This window comes from Marmota monax, unplaced genomic scaffold, assembly GCF_021218885.2.
Source record: "Marmota monax isolate L192 unplaced genomic scaffold, Marmota_monax_Labrador192_F-V1.1 WCK01_AAM20220418_F8-fsc00060, whole genome shotgun sequence".
NCBI lineage: Eukaryota > Metazoa > Chordata > Mammalia > Rodentia > Sciuridae > Marmota > Marmota monax.
In genome coordinates, this window is record NW_026692826.1 from 3,381,360 (window position 1) to 3,397,908 (window position 16,549).

General features: G+C 41.1%; 1 protein-coding gene across 1 annotated transcript in view; it reads left to right on the forward strand.

Annotated features, from left to right (window-relative positions):
- Dok6 (docking protein 6) overlaps positions 1–16,549 on the forward strand; it is a 372,278-nt gene that overhangs the window by 208,935 nt on the left and 146,794 nt on the right. The window contains exon 4 of the mRNA XM_046448628.2: positions 8,557–8,676. Coding sequence (XP_046304584.1) covers positions 8,557–8,676 — 120 coding nt within the window. The remainder of the gene's footprint in view (positions 1–8,556; positions 8,677–16,549) is intronic.

Here is a 16,549-nt window from a genome sequence, read left to right on the forward strand (position 1 = left end):
GTCAAGGGGAGGAGATCCATCCACAGGTAGAGCTGGGATCAGAGATCAAGAAACTGTCAGTGACCTCAGCATGAGAGAGGCCCCTTTCTGCAATAATGAGGAAATACCTCAGTGGCCTGGGGACACCTGCCCACCTGCAGGCTCCACCTCCATCCACAGGAGCCCCCAGGAAGACCCCACCACCACCATGTCTCCCTCCCTGCCATTGTCCCTGTGTCCTCCTGTTATCAGCCTGAGGACCTCAAGACTGACTCCAGCACACTCTTTATTCCTATCCTTGTCAGTTACAGCGAGAGGCTTATGCTCCTTGGCCTCTGAATGGAATCTCCAAGGGGCTCTGTGCATGTTGTTATGGACCCCTCCCCACACTCTGCACAAATCCTGGCACCCTCATATCATGCTGCTAAACTCACCAACAACCAAAATTATCAAACAAAACTCCTGATCTCACTTCCCCTCCAGCTATTGTGCTAGGTAGCTCTCTTCTTCCCTGTAAAAGAGCAAACAAGTAACTTCGGGACTGCGTGGTTGATGCTTACCTTTATTCACCAGCTCCTATCTCTGTGCCTCTTCTTTCTGATTTTTCTTGCACCTTCTCAGTCTTTCATTTCCACCAGTCTATTAAGCACTTTCCTCATAAGGTAACTGTTGCTTTCCATGTTGGAAAGTCCTACCATTTGGGGGCCTCATGTCACTTGGGTTTTGCTAGCCTTTAAAGCAGTTGGTCACTCTCTGATCTCTAAATCATTTTTTTTTTGTCTTGCTCCCAGCTTACTTCAGACGTTTGGTTTCTTCTCCCTGAAGGACTATTCCTCTACACTTCCTTCCCTGTTTATATCCCTGATCTCTACATTGGGGGAGTGTCCCAGGTCCCAGTCCTTAAATGTCCTTCTAACCCACCAAGTCAAACTGCTTGGCGAGCTCAGCTGGTTACGCAGCTTTATGGAATCTGTACACTTGACTCCCAAACTTACAAATCCAATCTGAATTTCTCCATTGAACACCCAGCTCAGCCAACTGCCTACTCATCTATCCACTTCAGCCCTAAGAAGCATCTAAAACTGATTTCCAAAACTGGATTCCAAGTCCTCTAAATCTGCTCATCACCTGGCTGAATGACAAATTCCTCCAGTCGCACATAAATAAATAGATAGATAAGTGAAAACACCCTTTATTCAATTTTAATTTCTCTCTTTCTCTTACACCCCACTTGCAAATCCTGTTGATTCTTCTGAGCACATCCTCAGTCTGCGGGGTCCTCATCAGCACCGTCCTACTCCATTGTTATGTTGGTCCAAGCCACCATGGTCCCCTGCCTGTCATTCATTTCCTTTACTTCCACTTGATCTTTTTTACTTATCTTTAATTAAACTTTATTTTCTTGTTTTGTTAATGCCTCTTGAGATTCATTTGAGTCTATTCTCTCAAAGGCACGTGATAATTTCTTTCTTCTACTTCTTTCCTACATTCATTCGGCTCTGTTCTCCCAAATTTTTGACTTAAGTTGGTATTCTGCATCCTCAACTCCTGGTCTGACTCTATGCAATTGTTTTTGGAGAGTACTCTTATGGTTTTCTTCTGCTTTGTGTTACTTAGGTGGAATGAGGAGAAATGGGAGCCATTTTTCTGAATTTATTTCAGTCTACTTGAATGTTGTCAGGTGGAATTTTCTCAGTTGTTTTCTATGGCTTTTATTTTCTTTGCTCACTTTTATAGTAGGGAGGTGTTTCATAGGTGTCCACGTTTCACAGCGGCCTGTTCTGTGGTTTTACGGAGGCCCAGGGAGCCTGTGAGAGGTGGCTTGCCGTGGTGATGGGGAAGGATGGGGAGGTCTTTGCACCCTGATGTATTCCAGGACCTAAACATTCTACTTTTTCTTCTCCCCCCCTACCCGCCGTCACCCCCGGCTGAAGGTGTTTCCTTCCTCCCTTTGCTTTCCCTCAGCCACTGTAAACCCACATTTCAGGCTGCCCTGCCCTATCCCCTGTGACCCCACCTCCCATCTCCTGATCCTGGCCCCACTGCCCTTCCTGGGATTTCTAGGTGTCAGGTGGCTCTGCTCTGCCCTCCTGGAGGCTGCTCCAGCTGTCCCTGGGGCCCTTGCCAAGGGACTTCCTCTCACTCCCTGCACCGTGTCTTGGGTGCCCTTTTCCAGGTCAGCACTTCCTGTCTGGAGATTGTGCCCTTCAATGACAGTAATCAGGAAATGACCAGCTGTTCTCTTTCTGGAGCCTCCAGCAGGTCCACTTACACCCCATTTCTGAAATGCGCTCCTGTTTTTTTTCATAGATGACATCCTGTTGAATTAACTTGCTTGGAGGTGTTCCTATTAGAAAGGAATAGAATATCTGTTTTTTTTGTGTTTGTTCTGGTTTTTCTTGTTAATGTAATAGATCACCATACACAACTGCTTACACCGACACAGATTTATTATCTTATGGTTCTAAGAGGCCTAATGGCCAATGCCCCTCTCATCAGGCAAAGGTCAAGGCGTTAACCAGTCTGCACTCCTTTCTGAAGGTTCTGGGGATGAAGCACCTCAGACTCTTTGGGGATGTTTCCCAAATTCAGTTTCATGCTCAGCATGAGCTACCAGCAAATGTTTTTGGAATGCATCAGGCTATAGCGGGAGAGACTGTAAGAACTCTGTGCGATTTCAGGCCCTGGGTTTAAGTAACCATGTCCGTATCCCAACAATTAGCTTTCCTCCTTGCTTCCCTTCCTGCTCCCAAGCGCCTGGTGACAGTGGCATAGAACAGCACCACCCTGCTGGCCCAGGACTGAGAGGGCAGCTCTTCACAGCGCCTCTTCCCCAGAAAGTTCCCTACTTGGTCCCTGCGCTCCTGTGCAAACCGCCAACCTCGTGCATCCAGTGTCCACTGTTACTCTGAAGAGTTTCATGGGAAGTATTCCACCTCTGTGCGCTCCCTCCCACACAGAAACCCACTCCCTGGAGAGGCGAATTTCCAAGTTGCTGCCAACAATCCTTCTCAGCCTTGCTTTCTGGTGACGTTCACATCCTGTTCTCACCTGCACAGAATGCACAGGGCACACACAGGCACCTTCACTCTCAGACCACTTCCATGTGCTAATTTCTGTTCTTTCTTATTTCCTCTCAATTGTTCTAAACTCTTGTGACGTTTACTAACCTTCATATTAAAGCATTTTGCAATGAATTCTTGTCAGCAGAAGAACAGCACATTTGATGGTTCTGTCAATTGCTGCGATTTGTCATTTGTTACCTTGGAAGACAGGCAGGAACAATTTTCCATTTGGTCATGTCTGGAAACCGATCCTCACTCCTCTAGTTCACAACAAGAGGAAAATAGCAGAATAAGGTTTTCTGTATTGATTCCAAAAATTTGATATATCAACCTGCTGTTAAAGAAAATAAGTTACCAATATCTTCATAAAAGATGGAATACATTTAGTTGCTGACTCATTTCCTTGGCTCCCATTTGACTTTTTCTAAGATTCCACTGCCTTATCTATATGGAAAATAAAAATCTGATCTACTGTTTATTACACATAAAGTCAAAGAGAATGTGAACAAGAATTCAAGAATTCCATGTTGACACAATATATCTAATGAGGTGGTTAAAAGTAAAAGATAAATTAAAAAAGAACCTTGGTATGGCTGAATTTCCGTGGAGAATTGTGTTTTGTAATGCCCCCTTCCCACCTAACTGAAGATCCAGAGGTGAATACCCAAAATCATAAGCCCCATATAAATGCAGAAGGACACAGACCACAAAGCCTGCAATTAGAGACTACTTCCCAGGTCATCTGCATTACGTTCTAGAATCTGCCTTCAACTTGGGGAAGTCACTGCAAATCTCATCCACTGCTTGTTCCATGTTTACTGATTAGCTTCCATATTCAGGCATTGTGCTAGGCTCTTAAGGACCACATCAAATAAATCTTCTACACTCTAATTTCTTTAAGCATACTAGTTGGGAAAGGCAAAAAAATAACCCAGCAATATGTAAGGACTGTAGAAAAAATATGAAATGCAGAGAAACACTGTCATATCTAAACCTGGGTCTCAAGAAGTTCAGATGAGAACCAAATTTTGAAGGAGAACTACTAGGTGTGAGTGAGTTTTAGGTAAGAGAGCAAATGAGGAGCCTGCCACAGAAGGAAAATAAAAACACTTCCTCCTTAGGAAAAAAAAAAACTATTGCCCCATCTCTCAATTGATCAGTCCTACAAATTCGTCTTCAAAGGAAAAAGCTCTTTGCTGTGGGCTACCCTGAGATACTTCCCTTGTGTCTGCTAAAGCAAGAGTTTAGGTGTTCCCTTGCTTCCTATTGTCAGGAAGGTGAACATGGCCCAGGTGTCCTGTTTGAACAGCTCTACAAACATTGCATGGCAATCAGAGAATAAGCTGCATATTCTCTGACAATAGTAGTCTGTGGGGAGGTGGTGTGGCTCTACTTTGCAGCAAAGCATGCATTTAATACTGTAATAAGTAGTAAGGCAATCTTTATCACCAAATCAAAGCATATCCTCACAGACAATAAGAATTAGATATAGTTAAGAATTACTGTTTACGCTGATGACTAAGCAAGAGTATTTTACCTATGCTTTCCTGATATTACCAATAAAAGCTAAATCCAAGGAGAATTGCATGTGATAATTTGTTATTCCCACACCAATCTAGTCTGGCTGCATCTTAGAAAAAGCACAAAAGTATGCAGTGGTCTTTTCATTTTGATATGTGATTTTGGCTGGTAGCATATTTTCTGTATATGTGATGAAAAAAAATTTCACTTTATTTTCAAATATAGGTCATTTTAGATCATTTAACTTTAATGTTGTTATCCTAAGGCCCAAATATAGTGAAAGTAATAAAGCTTGAATCTAATCATTTAGTCTGAAGGTATTTATCAAGGGCCTTCTATGTAAAGTCCTCTTTCTTGCTCAAATGGATGCAGGCATACCATCCCCAGAATCCTATGGGGGGAGGTGGAAAGAAGCTGAAACCCAGAAAGGAGTCCCTGTTGGACTACAGTATTTCTAGTTTACACTACCCCTGATTATTTTGGCCTCTAATCAATATTAACCCATTTACTACATATTTCACTTTTTGATTTCATTTTTCTTCGCTATTTTTCTTGCTTTTTCCCAACATTTTTTAATTTTTTTTTGAAAATTATCAAATTTATCCATTTAATCCTAATCATAAAAAAAACATTATTTGGGTTTTTGTGGTAGATAATTAAGAATTTCAACCTAGCCACAGGAAAAAGGCATCTTGCTAAAAAAGCATTTCTGTTATGAAAAGAAAAACATTCAACCTTAATAGACTACTTTAATGTCTTTATTCCACCATAAAGAAAGTTCAATTATTTTCACACCATGTGTAGACTAAGAGTTTTGAAAGGTGAAGCATGACAAAAGGCACTAGGTCTATAGGACTTGCATTTGCATTTAATCTCAGCTCTGTTAAGAAAAAAAAAATATTTAGGGGCTGGGAGTGTAGCTCAGTAGTACAGCACTTGCCTAACATACACACAGCACTGGATTTTATTTCCAGGACTGCAAAACAATATAAATATGTATATATATATATGAAAGATGAAGGATAATTCAGAAAAAAACACTAGTTGTGTAGTCATAGGACAAAATGAATCAGCGTGCAGTAAAAGATTAAAAGACTTCAATACTCAGAGCAAATAAAAAACATAGCTGTAATTTCTTGAAAGGTGGCTTATCAAAAACAGATTAAAGAAACCAAAGCCTTGTATAATACTCAAACTAATTCAACTTATCTACACCGACGCTATTAGATCTCATCTTCATGCAGCAAAGGTTAACACATTTGAGATCCAGATTTTTGACTGATCTAACCGAACCAACGATAACAACAGAAGAAACAGTACTTGGTCTATTCTTCTCCTTCTGTTTTTTTATGTGAACTCAGAGCTATCCCCAGCTGCTATAAATGCTACTCTCTCTGTCCTGCAAATGTCTTTCTGTATCTGCCCCAGCCATCTTCCACACACAGATGCACATTCACAAACACATGGACACACTCACCCACACACGCACACGCACACACACACACACACACATTTGCATGTTCACTTTCCTGCATACCTGTCTTCTTGCTGCTGCCCTGCACGTCCCCATTCTGATACCTCCCACCCTGGTGAGCCTTTGCCACAGTTGCTCTTGGCACCTGGATAGGCTAGCAGCCTCCTGAGCACCACATACCAAGCTCACCTGCCTGTCCCACCAGAGTCTATGATAACCAAGAGCAGAAGCAGTGATCTTAGAGCCGCCAAACACGTGCCTTACATGTACTGAGTTCACAACCATTTATTTTTAAAAAGGAACTTTTGATGACAACTGAGCTGCCTCTTCCTCTTGTTCTTCCTCTCTGTAAAATAGTTTACAGTCCAGTCTTTATGGCGACTCTGTGCTCATTTACTTTCACTACTCTGGGCCTTTCTATTCTTGTATGCTACTGCACTGCTCACATGCTGAAGCTTTGTGATTGCTGAGACTGGTGGCAGAAGATACCCCTTCCTGCCAGGAAGCCCACAAGTGCCTCTCACTCTGCAGTGGGAATCCTCCCTGGCTTCCTATTCTTACAGAAACTGCATTTAGCATTTATTTGTATTTCAAAGAGCTCAGTTTCATAAAAGCCCTTTACTGTATGATGACTTCCTTTCTCTCATTAAATCCTAGGACAAAGGAGTAGATAGAAAAGGATTGAATCATATAAATCTAGAACCTCTGGGCATGCACTGATTCACCACTTACAGGGAACATTGGCTCCAAGGTGTTTGGCATATTTAGCATTCTTATTTTTACCCCAAATAACATATTAGTATCACCATCTCCGTTCATGGAGAACCGGAAACAATACAAGGTAAAATAATGTAAATGAGATATTGATTGCATGTGATTTTAATTAAGAAGTTTAATAGTAGAGTCCAGAGAAAACTTCAAAATATTAAGAATTAAAAAGAATAAACATAATAATATTGTCTCCCTCATTGAAAATTCCAGGGATTTCTAGATAGACAGCATGTAAATGGGTATAGCCTATAGGATTTTGGTTTGTTGTAGGAAAGCTTCCAAAACTACTACAGATTTTATAAATTAAAACTCATATATCCAAGAATAACTGTTTTTAATATTTGCTATTATTTGTTTCTGTAAAAAAAAAAATTCTAGGTAGTCTGGCGTACCTTTCCTATAATAAAAAAGATTTTGTTTTCTTGTTTTTGAGGAAGACATGAGCATCAACAAGAGCACAGTTATTATATTAGTGACCTTGTGGTTAGAAAAGATTATCCCTTGGGCTCCTGAAGAAATGTCCACGCAGTCCAACCCAGAGCGAAGAAGCTGGGCTCTCCTGGGAATCTGCCTGATCCTTAACTCCGGGTGATGGCGGCTCTCAACAGAAAGGGAAATTTTGAAAACATGGGGATGATGCCTGTCGTGATTAGAGTGAAAGCTGGAAGTTTTAGTTTTATTAGAATAGTACCCTGTGGAGGGAAGCATTTTTTTTTCTGTTTTACTGTCTAATAGTATATAACCATGGTCTTGATAAAACTAAATAAATGATAAATTTGTCCTGACATCAAAGTAATCCAAACTATTTTCGAGGCTAAGGCAGTGCGCCTCAGCTCAGGAAGGAAGCCAAGTCTGTCGTGTTGAACCCAGAGAAGAGCTTTTGGTACTCAGATGTGTGGAGTCCCGAAAACCTGTCACAGATAACTCTCCATGGGGCGTTTAAAATGTCAAGGCAAAGGTTGGAATGCCATCCACAGAGAGCAGGAGGTTTGACAGAAATCTATATTAAACTATTCTAGTACAGACTTACGCTGCATGGAAAAGTCAGAAACTTCTCTGGACAGGCCTCAGTGTTCTGATCTAATTTCTGTTTGGTGATATTGGAGCTTGCCCATAATATCAAACCTTTTTGCAATCTCTGCATAGTCAAGTAGCAATCATGTCGGGTGCTAACCAACGATCCTACTTGGAAGGCAGGAATGACGCCAACCCTCAGCCTGCTCACACACGCAGGCCTTAGAGTCGGAGTCATTTGTTTTTATGAAGTCTGAAAGCTTTGGACATCACCAGAGTCTGTGATCCGCTGTCATTCAGAATGACCTAGACAAGGGATCTTCAACCCACACAAATCTAACTCACAGCCCGGAAAACATTCACTTGCTTAATCTAGTCTGGCATTTTATTTCGATTACTCATTTATCTACTTTAATCTTATTGTTTCTTTATTGATTGATTGACTGATTGATTGTCTAAGTAATTTCTCTCCAAAAACTAAAGTAGTCTAAAATCTGCTGTACAGGAAACAAACATTGACAGACTGTTATTTGGGAATACAGTGAAGGGCTGTGATCTTAGACCTTTTGAAAATGGATGGTCCAACATGGAAAAGGATGGTGGGGACTTTGTTCACTTCCTGCGCCTGGCTTTCGCCTGTGGGGTTCTCTTTGGGGGATTGCGGGGACAATGGGTCCAGGGAGTGTGTCCTTGTCGCTGAGCACCGCTGACTGTCCTTGTGCTCCTTTGCAGAGCTGGAGGCGGAGGAGTGGTGCAAACACCTGTGCATGGAGTGCCTGGGGACCCGGCTCAACGACATCAGCCTCGGGGAGCCAGACCTGCTGGCGGCTGGGGTGCAGCGCGAGCAGAATGGTCAGTGTCCGAGCCTGCCACACCTGGGGTGGGGGGGATCCGCTAGCTGTAGGACCCGAGCTGGAGAGGACCTCAGTAACGTGTCAGGCCAATCATATTAACCAAAAAAAAAAAAAAAAGGAAACAAATCCATTAGTCCACATTATTATGGGACTTTCCCACGATGGCACAGCAACTAGAGAAAATGGGAAGGTACAACCCAGGTCTCCTGGCTCCTTGTCTTTGGCGTTGTCATTTGCTCCTATTTTCAGTAGGAAAGTACCGTGGATGAGATCTCAGAGTACCACCAGCCTTTGAATATATAGCACCCCTACATTTCCTTCTCTGGAAGTGGGTACAGATTCAGAGCTTATGTTGACAAATGTGGCTCCTCAGGTTGTCAAGTACTTTTAAGGTATTTGTTACTCTCAGTAGGAAAGTACTGAGGATGAGATCTCAGAGTACCCCCAGCCTCTAATTTAACAGGCATTTCTGATGCCTCTGAACAATCTATGCTGCATGCTGTTGCTTAGCACCTCCGATGCAATTGGAGTAATGTATTTATTATTCAATGGAAAGTCTTGAATTATATTCAGGATAATTAGTAATTGATTATGAGCCCATTTTCCCCTACTTTTTAAGTAATTAACACCACTACCAGGTGATCTAGTATTGTGCAAATAGGAACTTTTCAATGTTTGCATTTGGTGGTCAGTATTGAGAAAGTCTGAGGGTAACTGGTGAAACTTGACACTGTTTATTAAAGAGAATTTATGGGACCCTCCATGGTGTATGAACTAGACTGCACAGGTGAAGTGCACCATGACACCACTGATGACCATAGTCCTGTTGCTACTAATAGCAATGTTGCTAATAAGCTCTGCTATTTCACAGCTCATTAGAACACTCTTTCTTTTATTTGTCACTGAAACAAGGAAGCAGGACTTTTCCTACTATTGATCATGAATATATGCAGGTGCCAGACACTGCCTCTGTCAGATAATTTTTACAAAGTCACAAAAGCATTTCTGCCAGGTTCAGTGTCACACTCCTATAATCCCAGCAGGTGGAGAGGCTGAGACAGGAGGATCAGGAGTCCAAAGCCAGCCTCAGCAAAAGTGAGGGGCTAAGCAACTCAATGAGACCCTGTCTCTAAATAAAATACAAAATAGGGCTGGGATGTGGCTCAGTGGTTGAGTGCCCCTGAGTTCAATCCATGGTACACCCCCAGATGCACGCGCGCGCACACACACACACACACACACATACACACAAAAAAGCATTTCTGCAGCTTTTTCTGGGTTCCTCTTTACACCTCGGCTCCTTTCCCACCTCGCTCAGATTTCCACATCTGATTTGTTTTCTGGAGCTGTGATAAGCACAAAACATCCATAACCATACTGCTTGAAGTGTGCTGCTCATTCACAGTTTAAGAAAAAGAAAGACAGCAAGAGAGAGAGAGAAAAAAAAAACTCCTACTAATAAAAGAATTGTCAAGTACTACATAAAGGAAATACGAAAGGGTTTAAGATTGAGGGAGATGCATCTCTTCCAGTGTACACTATGTGCTTTCAGTTTAAAGATTTGAAGTTGTGTATGGTTTCCATCCAAATGGAAAATGGAATCCTTTTATTATAATTCTGTTTGTTATTTGATGATAATGTTAATTTGCCTAGAATAGAAAAGGAAAATTTAAATATAGATTTGGATTTAGGATAAAACAAATATGGAATTAAATGTAAGAGCTACATGAAAAGCAGAGTTTTCCTTTTATAAAGGATCACAAGTAAAAACAAAGAAAACAGCAACAACAAAAAATTCCTGCCTATACTTTAGAGCAGATCTGAAATTGTAATATTGCCCAGGCCACAAATGCTTGTGTTAAATTTTCTTTGTTTGATAAACCATGCAAAAGGGTGAACGTGCTTTTTAAAATACATTTAACAAATCCATGAATAATTACTGAGCTGGGTAAGGTAGTATCGGGTTCACTTAAATGGCTTTTAGAAGGTACACAGTGCCCTATAAAGAAACTTGCAAGCTAACTCAGTATATATGCAGACACACACACACACACACACACACACACACACACGCACACACACCTCTTCAGTGTTTGGCAACAACAGGAAACCCTTTGATGGGAGAATTGCCTTTCCCAGGGAATCACTGTCTCCCCACCTCCAGGCCAGGTGTGTAGTCAGCTCAGGGCTTGGAGTCTTCTTTTTGTTCAGGTGGATCCCTAAACCCACATGGTACCTTTCCCTAGCCCATGGAAAGCTAATTAAAACTTTTAATACTTCTCATGCATATTAGATTAGGTCAATAAAAAGAATAAAGCTCAAGATACATCAAGACTTCTGACTCCACTGTGGCAAACTCAATCATTCTAGTGTCTATATACAGCTGGGGAAGAAGTGTACACACAGATCACACAGGTTCTTATGTTCATGCCTAGTTTTCTCACTTCCTATTCATCAGACGTCCCCTGTGCATATGCCAGCTCCAACTGAGAAGCCCCTGGAGGTGATTAACTCCCATGGGCTCTAAAACCTCATGGTCAAGACTAAGATTGATTCTCAGCTGGCTGGACCCTTTCTTTAAGGTCTGAGGCTGCCCTTGGAGCCAACAGTTATGACCATTAACTTGACTTAAAATGCGTAAGGAAGATGCTTGTTGTTTTAGCTAGCTGATTAATGTCTTTAAAAGTAGTGTTTCAAAACTCTTCTTTCATTGATTCTCAATCACTGTTCCAGACTTTTCAAGACAAACCTTCTAAAATAAACAAAATCATTAACTTCTTAATACATGTTTGAAGTCATTAATATGTACAGATTGAACTAAGTCCTTTATGAAGAATTTGTCATTATAGATTCAGTTTTTTTTTTCCTTGAGGCATTTTGGTATTAAATTATACAATTTATTCTCTGTCAGAGAAATACTTTGTTATCTTGTCAATCATGTGGTTGGATTTAATTTGAAGTTTTTCTCCTAAAAGATAAGATAAAGTACCCAGAATTGATGTGAAAATTACATTAGAGTGGCTTGTGATGACCTTGTGGTATTCTACAATCGAGGTAAAGGCACACCACTTGGTCTTGACCACAGCATTATTTTGACATTCAAAATTGCTACTTCTCCTCTAGTATTTTCCTGGCTGTTCAGACAGCCTGGTCTTATTTACTCTGAGGCTAAATAAGAATAGATATTTATGCAAATAATTTTAAAGGTGAAAAATAATGTGTTTTGCTGAAATAAAAGTGGTTATTGATTAAATTCTTTGCCATAATCACCTTTATCTAAAGCTGTCAGCTGCTTTTCCATTGACTCAGATCCTACGTTATATATAAGCAAACACAAACCCTCTCTCTCTCTCTCTCTGTCACACACACACACACACACACACATACACACACACATACACACACACACAATTCATAGACTTCAGGTAACACTGCCACAAGAAATAGTATAGGAAGTAGACTTTTCAAAACTTAAATTCTTACACTTTCTTGGATCTCCAGATATTTCAGCAGCATTTCAGATAGCCTACACTGACCTTGGAAAGTATGAATATATAGTGTAACAGTCACAGTTGTTTATCGAGGCTTCACAACCCATAATAACACTTCTGGAAAACAGATGTCGCATATTCATCATCCATGGCAAAAGAGAGTGTCGTGATCAAGAGGCAGCTCATTTGCAGGAACGCCCTGCAGTGGCAGTTGGAAGGAAATATGGGGGACGTCCAGCTTGCTACCAATGCAAGACACCTCTCTGTGTCCAGAGCAAACCAACCAAAAAGTCACCTCAATGTTTGACATCTGGCTGATTCAGTCAGGTCTGAGGGTCTGGTTTTATCCAAGACCCAGTGGCTCTGCCAATGTGGACTAGACTCAGCATGAATTCCTACTTTCAGCCATATTTTCTCCAAACCAAAGCAATATTCTATGTTGGCTCTAAACCCTTTACCTGGATTGTCAGAGTAACCATTTTGCCTCCGTTGAACTCAGACCCCTATAAATATCATTCACTCTTTCATTGTTCACACATGAAATATTTTTGAGGACCTATGATATCCAAAAACTAAGCTAAGGAAATGTAGAATTGAACAAAACATGGTCATTAGCCAAGAAGCTTGCACAACAGTGAAGGACACCAACTTCCAAGGAAGGTCTATCAATCGATGTTTTGTAAAATACTATGTTGCCATTACCAGAAGCATGTCTTTGCTGTTCATGGATAGGGGAGTGGCTGGAGCTCAGTTCAGTTAAATGGGTTCTGCTGAGATGGACTCCAAGTATCTCTTATCTTCCCTACACCTGCAGCTACCAAAAGCATGTCTCAAAACAATTAATAACTGATGCAAGAGAGAAAGACCAAACTTGCAACTTAACTTCATCCTCTGCATATTTCATGTCCACTGATATTGCATTGGCCAAACAGGTCCTGTGTCCAAACCCAAAGTCAAGAAGCACAGCAGAGCTCACCTGTGAAGCCATGAGAGAGGTTAAAATGCATCACCTAGAGGAAGAAAGAAATGAATGACTGAGGGATATAAATAGCAATGATGCTAAGCTGCTTTCTAAGCTATGATAAAATACATGTCCAAAAAAAAAAAAAAAAACTGTGCCGTGGTACAGTTATGATTAATTCTTATCAATTAGATTATCCTCTTCTTTTTAAAAATTACTTTTTAATCCTCAAAATAGCTTCCTCAGACAAATCTGAAATTCTTAATGCCTATCAGTGATTAAAACTAACACTGGCAGGACTTTACTGATGGAAGATGGCCACTGGTTCATGAGAGGACAGTGGCAACAGTAACAATAAATATCCATTTAGGGACTTTTTCCCAGTTCCTCAAAAATGATATAAGGTATATGATCTTGACGCTCATACATGTTCTTTATAACCAGTGAGGTTGCAGGCTTATCATTTTGTCCATAGGGAGACACAGAGCAAAACCAACTTACACAGGGAAAGAAGTGGACTGAGTTGTAAGTGCTGCCCACAAGCGCTAGCATTGCCACGGCAAGTCCCAGGAAACAGCTGTGATGACAATAGCAGAGTGGCGATGGCATGCCATGGACTGAGCCGTGTCTCCTACCCAAAGGGACATGCTGAAGTTTCAGCTCTGCGTACGCAGCATGTGGCTGTATCTGGAAAAAGGCAACCGAGTTCAAGCAGGGACATTAGCATGAGCCCTAACCCAATGAGAGGAATTCGGGACACTGACAGACAGATGTGCACAAGGGAGGACACATGAGGAGACAGCCATGTGGATGGAGTGGTGATCTTCAACAGGCCCAGGACCCAATAACTTCCTGCAAACACCACAGACTAGAAAAGATGGAGCATCAGAGAGACCACCCTACTACACCTTGACTTAGACTTCGGGCTTTCCAGGCTATTAAGCGATAACTTTCCCTTGTTGTTTTACAGCATCTATGTTGGATACTTTGTTGCCGTGGCCCTAGGAAACAAAAACCAACTTGTATGATGGTTACAGTAAACATTAGTAGAGTTCTTGAGAAATCCTCTCACATGGTGCATATGAATATCCTGTGGAATTCAAGTTCCGTGAAACAAGGAAGGCTAAGACAACCAGTGAGCTCAAAGGGACTGTAGGCACAGCCAGCCTGGCAGGAAGAATAAAGCACAGAGTCTTGAAGGAGTCGTAGCTCTTTTGCCCAGCTTTGTGTTGCACTATTTTCAATTTCATTAATTGATTTACACAAACCTTGAATATAATTTAGCAAGTAACCACCACTTTTCTTACTCGCTTTTCAGTGTGTATTACAATGGAATGAAAGTCAAAGCTCTGTCTGTTTTTGCCTCTACTTTGCAATAGAGGCTTCAGGGGAACCAAAAATGTTCTGTAGTGTTTCCTTACCACAGGGCCAAATCCAGATGGTCCATTTGTCTAACCAGATTGGTATAAAATGACACATACTCTTGAAGGAGTATTTTGAAGCATCCAAAGATGCTGCTTAACTTGCCCTGGCAAAATCCCCTACACCAACGGTAAAAATAAAGATGTAGATTCTGAAAACATTCTTAGCAATGTGAAGGAAAGAGCTTTCCAGGGGAATAATTATTCCAGAAGTGCTGCATTCTCCATGCTGTGAACTACAAGGAGAAAAATGACTTCAAAAAGAGAGTCTTATAGAAAGTAAGAAGTAGACGCCTTGTCCTTCCTCTGTCCCTGGAAAGTTGAGTGGGGAGTGACATAGGCTCATATCTCCTCACATAAATTAGAGGTGTCTTTAAAAGGAGAAGTCTAGAATTGGATTTTCCCTACTGGTTTTGATGAAAGACAGGACAATTAGTAGAGGGTATTAGTGGAGTCCAGCAAGACGTAAGAAGGTACAAGATGGACTGCACTGTCCCGAGTTGAATCTGACCTGGAGCGGGTACCCAAGCTCCTGTGGGCCCCCAGGTATTACCTCAGAGCAGAAGGTGACACAGCACAGGAAAGCAGAGTGAAGGGATTTCAAAACAATACAGGTGCATACAAAGCAGGTAAGACGGTCTTCTTTCGTCTGCTAACATCTGTGACATCATTTCAGCCAGCTTCCAATTCATCCTATGGAAACAGGTACAAATGCTAGCAAAAAAAAAATAAATAAAAAAAATAAAACCAGATACCTGTGAACCCCTGATGGCATTAGCATCAGTGAGCTAAACAAGAGAATTCCAGCCCCACTCATACCTATAAAGTAGGTATCTATCTCTGGCAGTAGGGTCCAGACACATATTTTTCAACTTCAATAACTCTCCTCTTCACTAAAGACTGAAAACCAAGGTTAACAGACTGTCAATTACAATTAGCTTTTTTTAAAAAAAAAAATCTACCAGTGACTGAAAAAAATCATCCATTTCTCGAGTGGTTTCAAAGTCATTGACATAAAATTCAACTCTCATTTCATTGTATTAACTTTTTAATACTGGAGTCATATGCCTTCCTTAATTTCTTTTTATTTGTTGCTTTTTTCCCCCTAGTCTGTACCACCAAATATTTGCCTATATGTTCAACTCCTTTTAGTATCGCTATAGACTGAATTTTGTCACCTTCAAAATTCAGACGTTGAGACCCTAATCTCCAGCACCTCTTATGTGAAGGTACCAGGAGGCTGGACCCCAAGGGGCAGTTAGGTGAAATGAGATTCCCTGTGTGTGTCCAGTCCAATATCACTGATGTCCGCAGGGTAGGTCACACACAGAGGAGACCTAGTGGAGACTGAAAGGAGACAGTGTCTGCAAGGCAAGGAGGGAGTTCTCAAAAGAGATGGACCCTGCTGGCATCTGATCCAGGTCTCCCAGCCCCCAGAACCTTAAGAAGGACAAATGTCTGTGTTCAAGCCAGCCGGCCATGGCACTTTGCTACGGCCGCCCGGGAAGAGGAATGCATATAAATATTGTCTGCACTGCATTGATTTCTGCTCTTTAAGCACCATTACTGATCACTTCACTCTAGTTACTCTGTGGTGATTGCTGGCTCCTCCTCAGATCTCTTTATGGATATTTAGATCATTAATTTTCAGCCTTTTACTTTGATATATTTTGTAAAGCTGTATATTTTTCCAGTTTGAGAAAGCTTAAGATATTAATATCAAAAATATCATTCCAAGCGCTCAGGTAATAAGAAATGTTAAATTTGGGGAGAAAAAAATCTGCCATAAAGGAACATGCAAAACATCATCTCTGATCTTTGTTTTCAAAAATAAAATCTGATATTTCATTTACATGTCTACCATTCCCTAGATGAAAATAAAAGATAACAAAGGAAATAAATTAGGGACCATATGAAATAAAACAGGTAATATATACAAGGCATTCATTTAATGGTAAACTTGAAGGAATTGTTCTTTTTATTAAAGCATAGTTTTCA